The sequence below is a fragment of the Medicago sativa genome, chromosome 5, assembly GCF_051527215.1.
Source record: "Medicago sativa cultivar Bolivia chromosome 5, Bolivia_mono, whole genome shotgun sequence".
NCBI classification, from domain to species: Eukaryota; Viridiplantae; Streptophyta; class Magnoliopsida; order Fabales; family Fabaceae; genus Medicago; species Medicago sativa.
Window position 1 is genome coordinate 55890075 of NC_140753.1, and position 13664 is coordinate 55903738.

Here is a 13664-nt window from a genome sequence, read left to right on the forward strand (position 1 = left end):
ACCATTTTTTGTAAACCAATCAAAATGATCATTTATGTGAGATTATTTTAAGAAGTAAAAAAATTTCAAGTTGTTTATAGGGATGCACAAAGTGAAATTTATATTGTCACTAGATCACTTGTTTCATATATGAGTGTATTCAAGCGTTAACATTTGGTGTATTTTTTTGGTTACTCCTAAGAGTGCTTGTAAATAAATGACCTTTGAATATCAATTATTAAGTTGCTTCCTTTTACGTTCATTATTTTTTAATAAAAAGTGTGTTATAAAATATACATTTGTTTTTTAATAAAAGAAATTTTTTTTTTTTTGTAAACTCACTTAAAACTGAAATCTATTAAAACAGGGTTCCATAATATATATGAATCACTTCAAAAACAATTTTGGTTTACATTCAATGTCAAATTATTTAGTAAATCAATATCAATTGTATAATTAATATGAATTATTATGTAGAATAAATCATGTAATTACAAAACATTCTTTTTAAATAGATGATTTCAATAAAAAATAAAATAGATCATACAATATGATCTACTTGTGTATAAACAAGTTCTCATTTCAATGGTGCTTTATTCCAACAAATAACTTTACCAATAAAAATTTATTGTTTCAGAAAAAAAAACTTTACCAATAAAAATTTATGTTTACTATCATGAAAGGCTAAAATAGTTGTGAAAAGTTAGTTAAAAATATTTGTTCTTATGATTAGGAATGTTTTTATGTTACCTCCTTGCAATGTATGCTAATGGGATAAATGCAACACACGGTTATACTTAAGAGATATTTTATAATGATTATTATTTTATGAAATGTTTTTAAAGTTTTGTAAGTGCTAGAAATTATTTAATTATTTAAAGGGGTCATGAACTTTATACACTATAAAAAGATCAAATAATTATACCCTTTACATGCAAAATGCAAAAAATATGACTGAAATTCTCAAGTTTGTTTATGTTATGTTTCTATTTAGTTCCATGTTTATTGTCATAACAGAAGTTGGTGGTAAGTCATTTTTCATCCTTTTCAATTTCCCTTCTTTAGTTTGTATTTTGTACTCAACCTTTTATCATGTTTTAGTAATATTGTTGTATTATCTTTTTCATTACAACAGGTGAATGTAAAAATGATATCGATTGTCCACAAACTGGGAACTTGTTTTATGTTTTTATTTGCAAAGATGGCATATGTGAATTGGTTAACAAATACCCCCAAAATCTATGAGTACTAGTTCCAAGAGAGTAAAAAAAAATCTTACAGAGGAGAATGAGTTATTGTGCTAGCAAAAGAGATATGTAACCATATGATAGAATATTCTATGAGATATCGTTTGTTATTGTACTAGCACCTAATAATTTATTTTCCTTTTCCTATTAACATGAACTTTGCATTTATGATTTTGTACTCTAGGATTATGGTAAGACAAAAAAGAGTATTGTATAGATTGTCTTCTCCCCTCTTAATTTTGGAGGTATTACCATGACATCCAGTTCAATCATATTACATCTTATTTCTTAGTCCACCACCTTTAAGAATAACTGTAATAGTTATATTGAAAGATAATTCTATCTTACTTCAAAACCTATACTTTTGTTTTAATGTTATAATATTATTACGGGTAATAGTCACTTTGGTCCCTGAATGTGTAGCAAGTAGTCACCATAGTCCTTCAATATATCAAAATTTCAAAATTGTCCCTGATTGTCCACTTTGTTAGTCAAAATAATCTCTAAAGCTTAAATAACCCCTTAATATTCACAATAACTCTTTTGATATAAGGACTAAAATGACAATAAGTAAGTATGTATAAGGACTAATATGACAATAAGTAAGTCTATTGAAGGACTAATATGACAATATTAACGAAATATTTTAATATCAAGGACTATTTTGACTAACAAAGTACACAATCAAGGGTTATTTTGCTATTTCGGTACATTGAGGGACTATTGTGACTACTCGTCACTCATTCAAGGATCAAAGTGACTATTTTCCCTATTATTACACTTGTCACTTTCAAACACTTATTTATATTTATTTACCTTTTTATGAGATCTAACGGCCTTGGATACCTTTTTGATTTTAGAAGATGTGAAAAACTAGAACGTCATTGCAAAACAATAATTAGCTACTAAAATAACAGTAAAGAAGTTAATTAATTGTATATTTGTTGTGTCAACAACAATTTTTTAAATTGTTGTATAACTTTATGGACTAAACTTAATAGTGCATGTATTATAGACTGATGTGCATTTAAAATATTTTTGTCATAATATTGTTGTTGTTGATTTTTATATTAATGAAATACGAATACCTATTAATAATTATCAATAAACAGAATATTTAATGTGGGTTCTTGACAAGTTAATATCTAAGGAGTGTATTGAATTAGGATTTTAAAAGATAATTTTTGTATGAAAAAGTCTTCTGGGTTTTAAAAGACTATACAAGATTTTAATGACTTTTAAGATTTTAAAAGACTGTTATTTGTAATTTGAATATCAAAGGATTTATACGATAAGATTTCATAGGATTTGAAATGACTCTAGATTTATAAGATTTCAATGTACTTTTAAACAATCATTAAAGAAAAATGATAATAACACTCTTTAACAAGATAATTTCAATACACATTTTGTTTTTGGTATATTATTCTGTGTAAATTATTGTTCATTTATAAGATTTGAAGGAAACACTTTTTCATTTGTTAAAATTCAAATTATTCACTAAAAAAGATATTGTTTTTGGCGTATTATTCTGTGTAAATTATTGTGCTTGCATACGTTCATCCATATTTTGTCTTTTAAAGTTTTGATTCACGTCTGTGAAGTGAGGTTCAAATGAAGAAATTATCAATACCCCATATCTATGGATGAAGATTTATAAAAAATAAATAAATAAAACAAGCAGCAACGTACGTTTCATAAAAATAAAGTCAAGAAAATAAACCAAGAAACAATGATAAGAAAACTGGAAAATAAAATGACATCCAAATGATAAGAAAACTGGAAAAATGAGAGGCAATGATAATATAAATGGAAAAACAAAATGAGGCAACTTCAAGTCTCGTTGGAGAGAGACATCACCATAAAAGCAAATCGTAAGTCTCACAGGTTTTTGTGAGATTGTTGAATGAGTGTTCTGTTCAGATTTTTGACTAAAAAGTCTCACAAAATCCACACCACAAAAGAATGCATCCAAATCTATGTTTTTTGAATACAAAGAGACATTTTATAAGTTGCGAGAAATCTTGATTGAATACCAACGAATTTCGTTGCCCTTAGAAAAAAGTCTTGATTGTCTTAATTGAATACCACATGATTTATTTATATTCTATAAAAGTCATGATTTAATACCTCAAGACTTTTTAATGATAAAAAAGTCTTTTAAAATCCTTTACAATCTCAATCCAATACACCCTCCTAAGAGTTGTGAAGTTAATGAGTATATAAACCTTTTGTAGGAAAGGGATGTAAGAGTGATTGTCTCAAAGTTTATATATTTCATGAAAATTTCACTGTCAATGCTCATTGTCTTTGAAAACACAAATATTGAACAATTTTAATGCATAAAAATGAATGATTTGAAGGTAAAATGTTTTTCGAAAATGGATGAGTATGATGTTTAAAGTGAAAAGAATGTAAAAACATACCGAAAAATGTAAAGTGTAGAAAATAAAACGCATAAAAATAAATTGATAAAAACTTAAAGTGCAAGAAATGTAATATAATTTAAAATGTAAATTACAATGTTTTAAATGATTTTGAAAAAGCAAATTGAAGAAATGTAAGTGTACAGAAAATTAAAGTAAATGAAAAAAATGTAAATTGCAAGATAATTAAATGGCAAAAAGATATATTTCATTAAAATAAATTTGACAAATGACATACTTAAATGTAAATAATCAACAATCATTTTAAAGTTAGGTGTGATTTCTAAAATATATTAAGCAACCCTTATTACAATGCATATGATACATATTTATAGAATAATCTCATAATGACTAGTGACATCCATGTTTGCCATGTTTCTTGATAATAAAAGTCTTTGACACTACTTAGTTACATAATTTAACCTCTGATTGACGTGCACTTTTCTAGTTTTGTAACTACTTATGAATCAATACTATATAAGTTTAACAAAAAATTGTTTATTCTTGTTTATAACACTCCGTTCCCAATTCACAAAATCTCCCACTAGTTTTAGCAAATTTATAGAAGCTTTTCGTAAGTCAGGTCTTGAAGTTTCCAATATGGAATATATCACATTTCTATTGTTATGGTTATCCAATCACATCTTCTACAATAGGTTTGTATGTGTCGATACAAATCTTACGTTATGGCCACTCTTTTGCATAATGGAAACAAATTATCCTTAAGACAATATATCTTATATTATTTTTCCCATACCACCATGTCTCTCAGTGTTCACGGTCTAAGAACACAATGATTGGTCAACGAAGATACCATTATTTGGTGTGATAACTTCAATGGTGTTTACACTACAAGGTCCGATTTTTATTGGCTATTGAAGCAACGTCGTGCTGATGCCACACCCTTTTCTTGGTCTTGGAATGGACACCTTCAACTTCTAGAAAGAAAAAAAAAACTAATTTTTTTGTGTGGGTGGCTTGTTATAACTCTGCCTTTACTTTATCTCCACGGAATCATCGGAACCTTGCCCCAAAGAGCCTTTGTCCTCGATGTTCATCGTATGACGAGTCCTTCTTTCATTGCATTATAGACGGTATGACCTCGAAAAATATTTGATGTTCTTGAAGTTTCAGATATGTTGAGTTCTTCAACAATGTGGACCCCCGTGATTCGCTCATGATTTGCCTTACTCCGCCCAGTTCCAACATTTTCGCTGTTGTTGTGTGTGGTCTTGGAGAAATATATATTCGACTTCCTTCTCAAGTGCTCCGATCCCTACTTACTGTCTTGCCATGGAATCTATAAATTTGTCTACCGCTCTAACTTCTTGCTTCCATCATGCGTCGACTACTAGCATTCATGATAGAAATTGTGTATTTTTACTCTCTTAGCCTTGTTAAAAAAAAATTCTCAAAAGTATCACTCTTTCTTCAATGGGATCTGAAGTCCAGTGGTGTGTGTAGTTTGTTAGACTCAGTTTTCAGTTTAAGTAAGTTTGTGAATCTTTCAAGTCGCACATTTTTTTTTTTAATTTGTGATTGTTATGATCAGTTTAGGGGTCTTTTGTTGTCCGTTCTTAATTTTTCTCTCTTTCTTTTGGGTGAAATTTGAAGTGTAATATTTTGAAAAGAAAACAACGTTGCCATAAAGATTTATGCATATGTTTTTGAAGGATATTTGGGTATTTGAAAAACTTTCAGTTGCCCAAGGACCTTACGTTCATATATGCTTACATGTTTGATCTATCCTTGCATTCTTGTTTTATTAAAAAAAAAAAAAACTTACTAGGATTTTTTTTTGAAAGAGGTCACTAGGATTTTATTCAAGGGTAATTATCAGTAGTTTCAAAAAAATCATTTTGCATTTTCAAAATTTTAAAATACATATTTTGTGTGTCCAAAAATGGCGTTTTTTTTTTTTAAATTTATGAAACTTACACAAATGATTTGGTGATGTCCGGGATTCGAACCCTGGACTTTGCATAAATTTATGCATTGTCCTTATCAACTGAGTTAAGCTCACATGAAATCATATTACCTTCCCTCTCTATATTGTATTATTTTTAACATTTTTAAGTCACTAATGTCAATAATTAATAATTGTAATAATAATTTCATTTATCATCTTATTTCAAATATGTTTGTATTTATCAAATTTTGCTTTGGGTTTTTACCTGTGCAAGGATGAGCTCCTACACTAGTTTATAAGTATTTTTTTTCCAAATAATCTAGTGACTAGAAGTGTAAAAAATCTCAAATTTTTCCAAATATATCAGTGTTCTTGTAGCTACTGACATAATTTGTACTTACATGATTAAATTAAATTCTCTATAAAGTTCTTTTCATTTACATTTTATCAGTGTCATAAATTTTTTACAAATTAAATCATCTTACCAATGTTCCGCAAATCAAGTGTTAACTCTCCGAGTTTACGTTTTTAGGTACTAAAATCTTGTTAACATGGAGGTAAACTCTATTTCTCCTAAAATCGGAAGGTTTGGCGAGTTTGACCGATTTTACCAAGTTTTACGAGTTTACATCTAAAAAACTATAAAAAAAATTGGCTCTTTTTGGGTCGATTTTTTTCAAAACCCAATTCCTTTTATACAAGCCCAAAAACTGAAATGTTTACTAAATAGTTATCTTTACAATAACACGTTGTTCTTGAAATAAAACGTTTCTTTTTTTCTTCTTCTCTGAGTTCTCAAACCATGAACATGGGAGCACATACCTGTTAGGGTTGCAATTCTGACGGTGGAAATTCAGATTTCACGCCGATGATTGCGACGTCGGTTAGGGTTGCGGTGGTGGTGTTTGTTGACCTTTTGAAGAAATTAACTAGTTTATTTTTTAGATAGTTTTATTAACAACTTTGGGAACTTTTGATTGCTTTTTTGGATGATTTTATAGATGGCTTAAACTTAGAGACTTATGAAACTTATGATTTTGTGCGTTAATTTTTGTATTTTGATGTTAAGTTGAGCATAAGGTATTATTATGGTAGTTTGGTGTAATTTGCCTTTGTAATTAAGTCATATTTTACACTAATGACATATTTACAATATTATATTAGCTTATATATGTCATGCATATAATAAATTTTATATAATTTTAATTTAGGTAAACTCGTACGAGTTCTGGAGTCGAGTTTACCTAAACAAAACGAGTTGAGGCAAACTCTAAAGTTGTAAAACCTTGCATCCTACGTAATCATATAGTTTGACTAATAATCTAGTAATTTGACAAATAAATCATTTTTTAGAACATTGAATATTACATTTTTAACTAATAACCAAATATGGTCTTTCAATAAAATAAAAAATAACTTGTTCCAAAAAAATAAAATAAAAAATAACCCAATAGTCAATAGAGCTCGCATGGAAATGAGATAGGGGCCTATCTAACACCCATCCCTTAGAAGTCAAAACTAGCAATGTCCATGCTCTAATGACATGAACAAGTTAAACATGGTAGTAAATTTTTTTATTTTTTTTTATATACTCTAAACTTTAGATGTTCGATTTCACGACTTACCAAAAAGTGACATACCTTAAAACTTCTAAAATGTTGATAGATATAGTTAAACAAGAGTGTTATTTGGTACGATGAATTCAACGACGAAATGTAATGAATGAACACGTGTAAAGACTGGAACAAGTATTACTCCGCATTTGGTTCAACACATGTTGCTTAGTGTGGTGAATTAAACTTGTCAACACCTTTAGTTAGTTCTCGGTGAATTAAGCTCGTAACAATGATCATAGCACATGCTTCCTCCGGTCACTCACTGTTATAAGAAAAAAACTACTTTTTAGGTTCATTGAATAAATGATGTATGAGCTAACTCGTGCACAGGGGCGGATGCATGTTGGAGCTATGTGGGACTATAGCTCCACATGCTTTTCCCTATTTTTTTTATTTTTAGTAGATAAAACACATGTAGCACACGCGCACGGTAGCAACTGCAAGTGTTGAACATGTTTTTTTCAGCTATGAAACTTGTGAAGAGTAACCTATGTAATAAAATGAGTAATCAGTGGTTAAGAAATGCTCTATTAACAATTAGCAATGATGCCATTTTATCTCATTTTTAACAAATGGATATGAGATGATTTTCATTGTAATGTACTAGTGTGTAACCCGTGCGACGCACGGGCAACACAGACGTTGATTAACAACACCAAGGCGAAGGCTCAAGACCTAAACATACATTAAGACAGCAAGCGTAAAAATGAACAGAAGCCTATTACTTATACACAGTTGATCAAAGATTCACAACAACGATACTAATGTGGTACAAAAATACAAACGTGTATGTCATGAAGTAAACAGCGCACCACATGCAAATTAATAAAAGTAGATGGAAATACAACATACAAACACGCGGACATTTAAAATATAAACACACAAAATATCCCGCAAAAATCATGAACACCAAAAAGGACTTAAACTCATAAACGAATAGTCCTCGACCACGTTCGCCAAATCATGAATGCAAAAAATCATTAAGTCTGCAGTAGCAAAGCAGCAGTAATAGCAGTAACAATAATGGACCAAATAAAATCCACAAATCTGGTGGTATCACAGAAGAATAAAAGGAAGATTTTATTTGGTCATCAAATACTAAAGGATATTTGATATTGTCATTAGTGCATTAAGAGCAGACTTGCTATAGTCAACAAATATTTGATTAGTCATTATTTGTATTAAGAGCTAGAATACCTCAGTTTAATATGCTGCAGCTAGCATTGTACGTTACTACTAATAATTGGTAAATTTTGTACTATATATATTTGTACATTGTAACACAACGATAACATAACAAAATATCAATCTTTAAAGACAATAACTTTGAACCACTCATCAATATCAATATCAGTATCCAAATGAGTATAAGTTTTTTATTTTAGTGACATGATCACTACTTTTCTGCAATAGGTAACTGTGATTGAACCATAATCAATAACTTTCTGCAATTTGTGAATGGGATATATCATCAATATGCTATATATCATCAATATGCCGCATTTAGTTCCAACATTTTCACTCAAGTGAATGCCACCATGATCATAAACACAAAATTAAATGGCCAAAAACATGAATAAAATGTAATCTACCATCCACTAACATCTTTAACTTGTAGAAGACCGGCAGCAGTGGTTTCTTGTGTGATTCATATTAAACTTGCTAATTATAAATAGTCCCTATGTGTTGCTGGATTTTTGGAATAAATCCCTAAAAAAATGTGCTGCTCTATATCATTGTGAGCTTTATTAGAATTGCAACAAAGATTAATGAGATCTTGAAAGGAAAAATAATATTCAAAAATTTTGGATGTCATCTCTAGAAGATATAAGAAGTAAACATCATATCCATGAAATCCTGTGATATAAATCGACTATCATGATTTGGTATCAAAGACATCTCTTACAAAAGAATACACCATTTAAAAGCTAACAGGACCATGGCACCTTGAACCACGGGCAGATACTGCATCAAACAAAAAAAAAACAAGACATGCACCGCCAAAGGCAGGGACAGATACAACTGAAACTATAAGAAAGTTGGAGTAAACGCCCCTGGCACCTTGAACACCGGCAACTTAATACCTTACAGAAATGTATCAAGCAAATTCAAACGATGTTTTCCAAATCCACAGTGAAAGTTAAATTACAAACTCATGGAACATACTTGACTATTTCAGCGAATAAGCTATTCAAGTCGAAGTCAAGACTGAAACACACTTTGTCGCCGACTCGAAGAGTATTGTCAAACGCAAACCGAATCCAAGCGTCGGCTATACAGTCCTCATTTTTATCCTTGGACGGAATAATGTCAGCTTTATATGTCTCCATGGTGTCCAAATCCATCAAAATAATTGACATCTTCTTCCGCTTTGTGAATTCAAAAGCAATGGGTCCTCGAAGTGTCTGGATTTGAAAAAGTAAATAGTCCAATTCAGGGAAAAATTAACATAGTCTGCTAGCATGATACAATAACCAACATAGAATCATAGAAAGAAAAACAAACAACTGAAAGCAAATGAATCTCACGAGGGGACTTGTAGCTTGAAGAACAGGATCAGTAATTTCAACCTCCCATTCAAAAATATTAGAGTCACCTTTGCATTTTGTCACATATGATTGATGAACCGGGTCCAATTCTTTGATTTCATCTTTATGGATGGCAGGATGTCCCTCCATAGGCAAAACCTCATCCTTAATATCAACCTGAGCAGTATCCCTAGACTTAACCTATTCAGCCAATTTGTATTCAAAACACACACCTCATTAATACATAATGCACTTCGACATCTAAACACAACTAAAGTAATAAAACACGACAATTACCCAAGCTACCTAAGGTACCTAAGTTAACTAAAGTAGTAAAACATAACTACAAAAATATACTTTAACATTCGTGATCTGCCGCATATATTCAATCCCTTGACAACTTCACCCAAGAGTGAAGGCGCGCAAACCACATACATTCACATAGTTCTTAAGAATAATTGGCATAGTTAATTTGACAGCTCCGCATATATTAACATGAGAAAGCCCTATCCTTAGCATATTCAAGGCTCCACCTATACTCATGTACTCATATTGTCACACATTCTGACGCAGCAATATAAGCAAGTCATCAAGAAATATTAATTAAGAAATACCTGTTTTAAAAAGGAATCAACAACACCGGGGTCATTGCAACACCCCTTGACCTGGTAAGAACCATCGTGGTTTGGATTTGCAGATGTTTTCTTCTCAACAATAAACAACAATTGTTTGTCCTTCAAAGCTTCAAACTCACATGGACAAAATCCTGCATTTCTTGCCTTGAAACAAAAAAAGAGAAAAAAACCTTTCAAATATAAGATATAAGATAAACATATAAGAACTCAGAAGACCATAGTCCAATCAATAAAATGCTAACCTCAGCTGCACCAACCAAACTTGCACACTTCTTCTTGACAACGATTGACATCAGCATCAGATAACACAAAAATGGCATCATCGGTCCCATCATCCACCATCGCCTTGACTTTGTACCTAAAATTGCATATTCCAACTTTAATCATTAATCCTTCTTGAGCGAACCCAAACACTACTAAACAGGTATAGCAATAAAAACGAAATCCATCAGGAACAAAACACCTAACCTCGGAACAATATGAAAAACATATTTAGCACATCTCTTGCACAGATACGGACTCGAATCACCAGACAACGACTTGTGACACACACAAGATGCATACCACCAATCCTCACCTTCAGCACAACCTACCAAACGTGCATGAACCACGCACAACCCATATTCGATTGTAGCATTTAGCTCAGCTACTGTTTTCTTTGGATAGTTGTGCAAGAAATCAACTCTGCTGTTACTCTTGATCTTTGGGCCGATCGAAGTAACTCGAATCTTTGTTGGAAAAGCAGCAAGACCTAATCTGAACAAATAAAGGATGAATTCAAACATTTGCGCCAACCTAAAATGTTTAGAAGGGAAAGGCATCTTATAGACAATCTGCGCATGTGGCAAAAAAACATTCTCATGCAATAAGCACTCGATAGGTAACAAAGTTAGAGAAACAAAATTTAACATACTCTTTTTTAAATTCCTCCACTTCGGGAATGTGAGAATTGATTGAAATCCTGGTGATATTCATAGCACTTTAGACCGAGGGATATCCTTCATCAATAAGATAGATAGTAAAAAACAGCAATCCACACAAATAAAACAAACAATTAGGCAGAATATGTCGAGGTATATGAGTATAATGCTCACCTCGGAATATTTTGATTTTTGCAAACTCAATTACAACAACTGGAAAACCTTCAACATGCTTTCCAATTAAAGATTGCAATTGATCAACATATTCACCAAACAATACACATTCAAATTTACCACTGGAAAACAACAAATAAGAAAAAATAATCAGAATCACTTACTTGTTATGATCATAGCAAGATAACACAGAACAATTAACTCAACAATAATAACTGGTACACCGAAATCACCTAGCATCATTGAGCTCAAGCATACATATTTTGGTGATTTTACCGTCCTTAATGTATTCCCTCGCAGTAGACATACCAGTGAGAAATCCAATAACATCTACACAAATATAAAAATAAAAACATCGCACAACTTTAAACTGTTGTAAAGCAAAAATATACATAAAACAATACAAAGTATATGACTAAAATATGCGAATAAAGCTTGAAGTCAATGTTCAAACCAACTAAGAAGTCATGTTCAAGCTGGCAACGACGAATTTCAGGCGATCTAGAAAACGATAACAAATGAGGGGTGACCAGAGCATTCTCAGATTTTCCAACCACTGTGTTCACTTGGAACATAAGTTTGTAGGAATGAGGTGTTGTCATGTATCGTCCATTTGCTGGAACAACATAGAAGTTGAAGATCCTATAGACATCACCCTCGGCCACCTTCCCTTCAAACAGATGCAACAACTCTTTGGGTATAGTTGCATGAATTTTACAACCCTTATTCCACATGGATCATATATTAGCAGTCAGTAATCGATATTTAGCTACACACATGTGAAAAGATAAATTTAAACCGAAACAAAACAACCAAACTCAAAGGGGCGGACTGGAAATGTTAAATCAATGGCAAATTGCATGGTAGAATATTATCAAAAGCCTTAGAGAGAAGTCTGGCTTATTAAAAATGCACCAATGAGTTAAATAACGTGAAAAGGGTATGAAGAATACACACCTTGTCATCAACAAAAACCATTTCTAGTGACTCAATTAGGCTGACATAAAAAAGGGCAGGGACCTTCCATAGCCTATAAATTCAAACCATCGTTGACCATGCAAGAGCTCCAGGAACAACATCACACAAACCTTTAAGTGGTGGATCCATCCAAGACTCAAGTAGAACAAAGCTTTTGGGAATGATTCGATTTGTCCAAACATTAGTGTTTTATACACCTCATGGCACAAGGGACATAATGGTATAAGCATCATAAGCATCACAATAAGCATCACAATAATCCAGTGATAAGACAATATAAAACGTAATAGACTGTTACAGGGAGCTACAATAAGCTATGACTGAATGAATTAGTCCCAAGAAGCATCACAAAACGTAAGACGATAAGCTACAATGGTATAGTCCCAAGAATGTTACAGGGAGCTATGACTGAATGAATTAGACAATATGGGTGAGACTTGGTTAGCACATCATCAGAGCTCTATATGACAAGTAATAGACTCCAACTAAGACCCTAACCCTTCGCCACCTAGCTTATACTCAAGATTAGGTAGACTCCTTACCTTACACATAAGCATTACCTTTGTTTTTGAAGAATTTTAGTAATTACTCTTTTTTTCAACAAAACTACATACTCTAATAGTAAGTAAAATTTTCTATTACTAAACTTTCAAATTTTAATAATATTTTTTGGGTTAAATACATCTTTTAGTCCTTTAAGTTTGATAAAAATATTGAGTTAGTCCTTTGAATTTTTAAAGGACCAAATCAGGTATTTGACCCAAACAAATATTGAGTTTTTGGACCCCGTCTATCTATTTTATTTATTTATTTGTTTAATACTAAAAACAACCTAAATATTAAGCAAAACTTTCAATTACTCAACTTGGAGATTTTGGTAATATTTTTTTCCGGCAACATTACATATATCCTCCCCTGACTCAATTTCAAATAACACTTTCATCCATAATTTTTTTGTCTTGATTTAGTTATCTATGAGACAACTGAGCACTAAACATGAAAGACCTTAAGCGTTACGAAACTAAGTTATTCATTTCTTATTCCAAACAAATATTGAGTTTTTGGAACCATCTGTCTATTTTATTTAAAGCTCACAGATTTTAGCAATAACTCTATTTCGGCAAAATTACATATTTCGTCCCCTATCTCAGTTTTAAACAACACTTCCGTCCATAATTTCTTCTTTACGTGCTACCTAAAACTAAGTTATTCATTCCTTGCTCCAAACAAATATTGAGTTTTTCAACCACTT

At 31.3% G+C, this 13664-nt stretch overlaps 2 protein-coding genes across 3 annotated transcripts; both read right to left on the minus strand.

The window, feature by feature from the left end:
* Positions 1 to 9023: 9023 nt before the first annotated feature.
* Positions 9024 to 12927, minus strand: LOC146923258 (uncharacterized). Of its 2 annotated transcripts, XM_085715961.1 has the most exons (9): positions 12392 to 12927; positions 11668 to 12156; positions 11435 to 11556; positions 11254 to 11338; positions 10809 to 11096; positions 10583 to 10698; positions 10320 to 10484; positions 9706 to 9906; positions 9024 to 9582 (listed from the first exon to the last, which is right to left on the minus strand). In XM_085715961.1, the coding sequence occupies exons 5-9, from the start codon at positions 10900 to 10902 to the stop codon at positions 9331 to 9333; spliced, it is 828 nt and encodes a 275-aa protein (XP_085572087.1). In that variant the 5' UTR covers positions 10903 to 11096; positions 11254 to 11338; positions 11435 to 11556; positions 11668 to 12156; positions 12392 to 12927; the 3' UTR covers positions 9024 to 9330. The 2 variants fall into 2 exon arrangements, with proteins under 2 accessions (XP_085572087.1, XP_085572088.1); XM_085715962.1 differs by lacking the exon at positions 12392 to 12927 and having other exon boundaries at positions 9774 to 9906; positions 11668 to 11768.
* LOC146923259 (uncharacterized) lies at positions 11322 to 12168 on the minus strand. The gene is made up of 4 exons (XM_085711676.1): positions 11889 to 12168; positions 11668 to 11764; positions 11435 to 11556; positions 11322 to 11338 (listed from the first exon to the last, which is right to left on the minus strand). Exons 1-4 carry the CDS (start codon positions 12166 to 12168, stop codon positions 11322 to 11324), a joined length of 516 nt encoding a protein of 171 aa, XP_085567802.1.
* Positions 12928 to 13664: the final 737 nt, after the last annotated feature.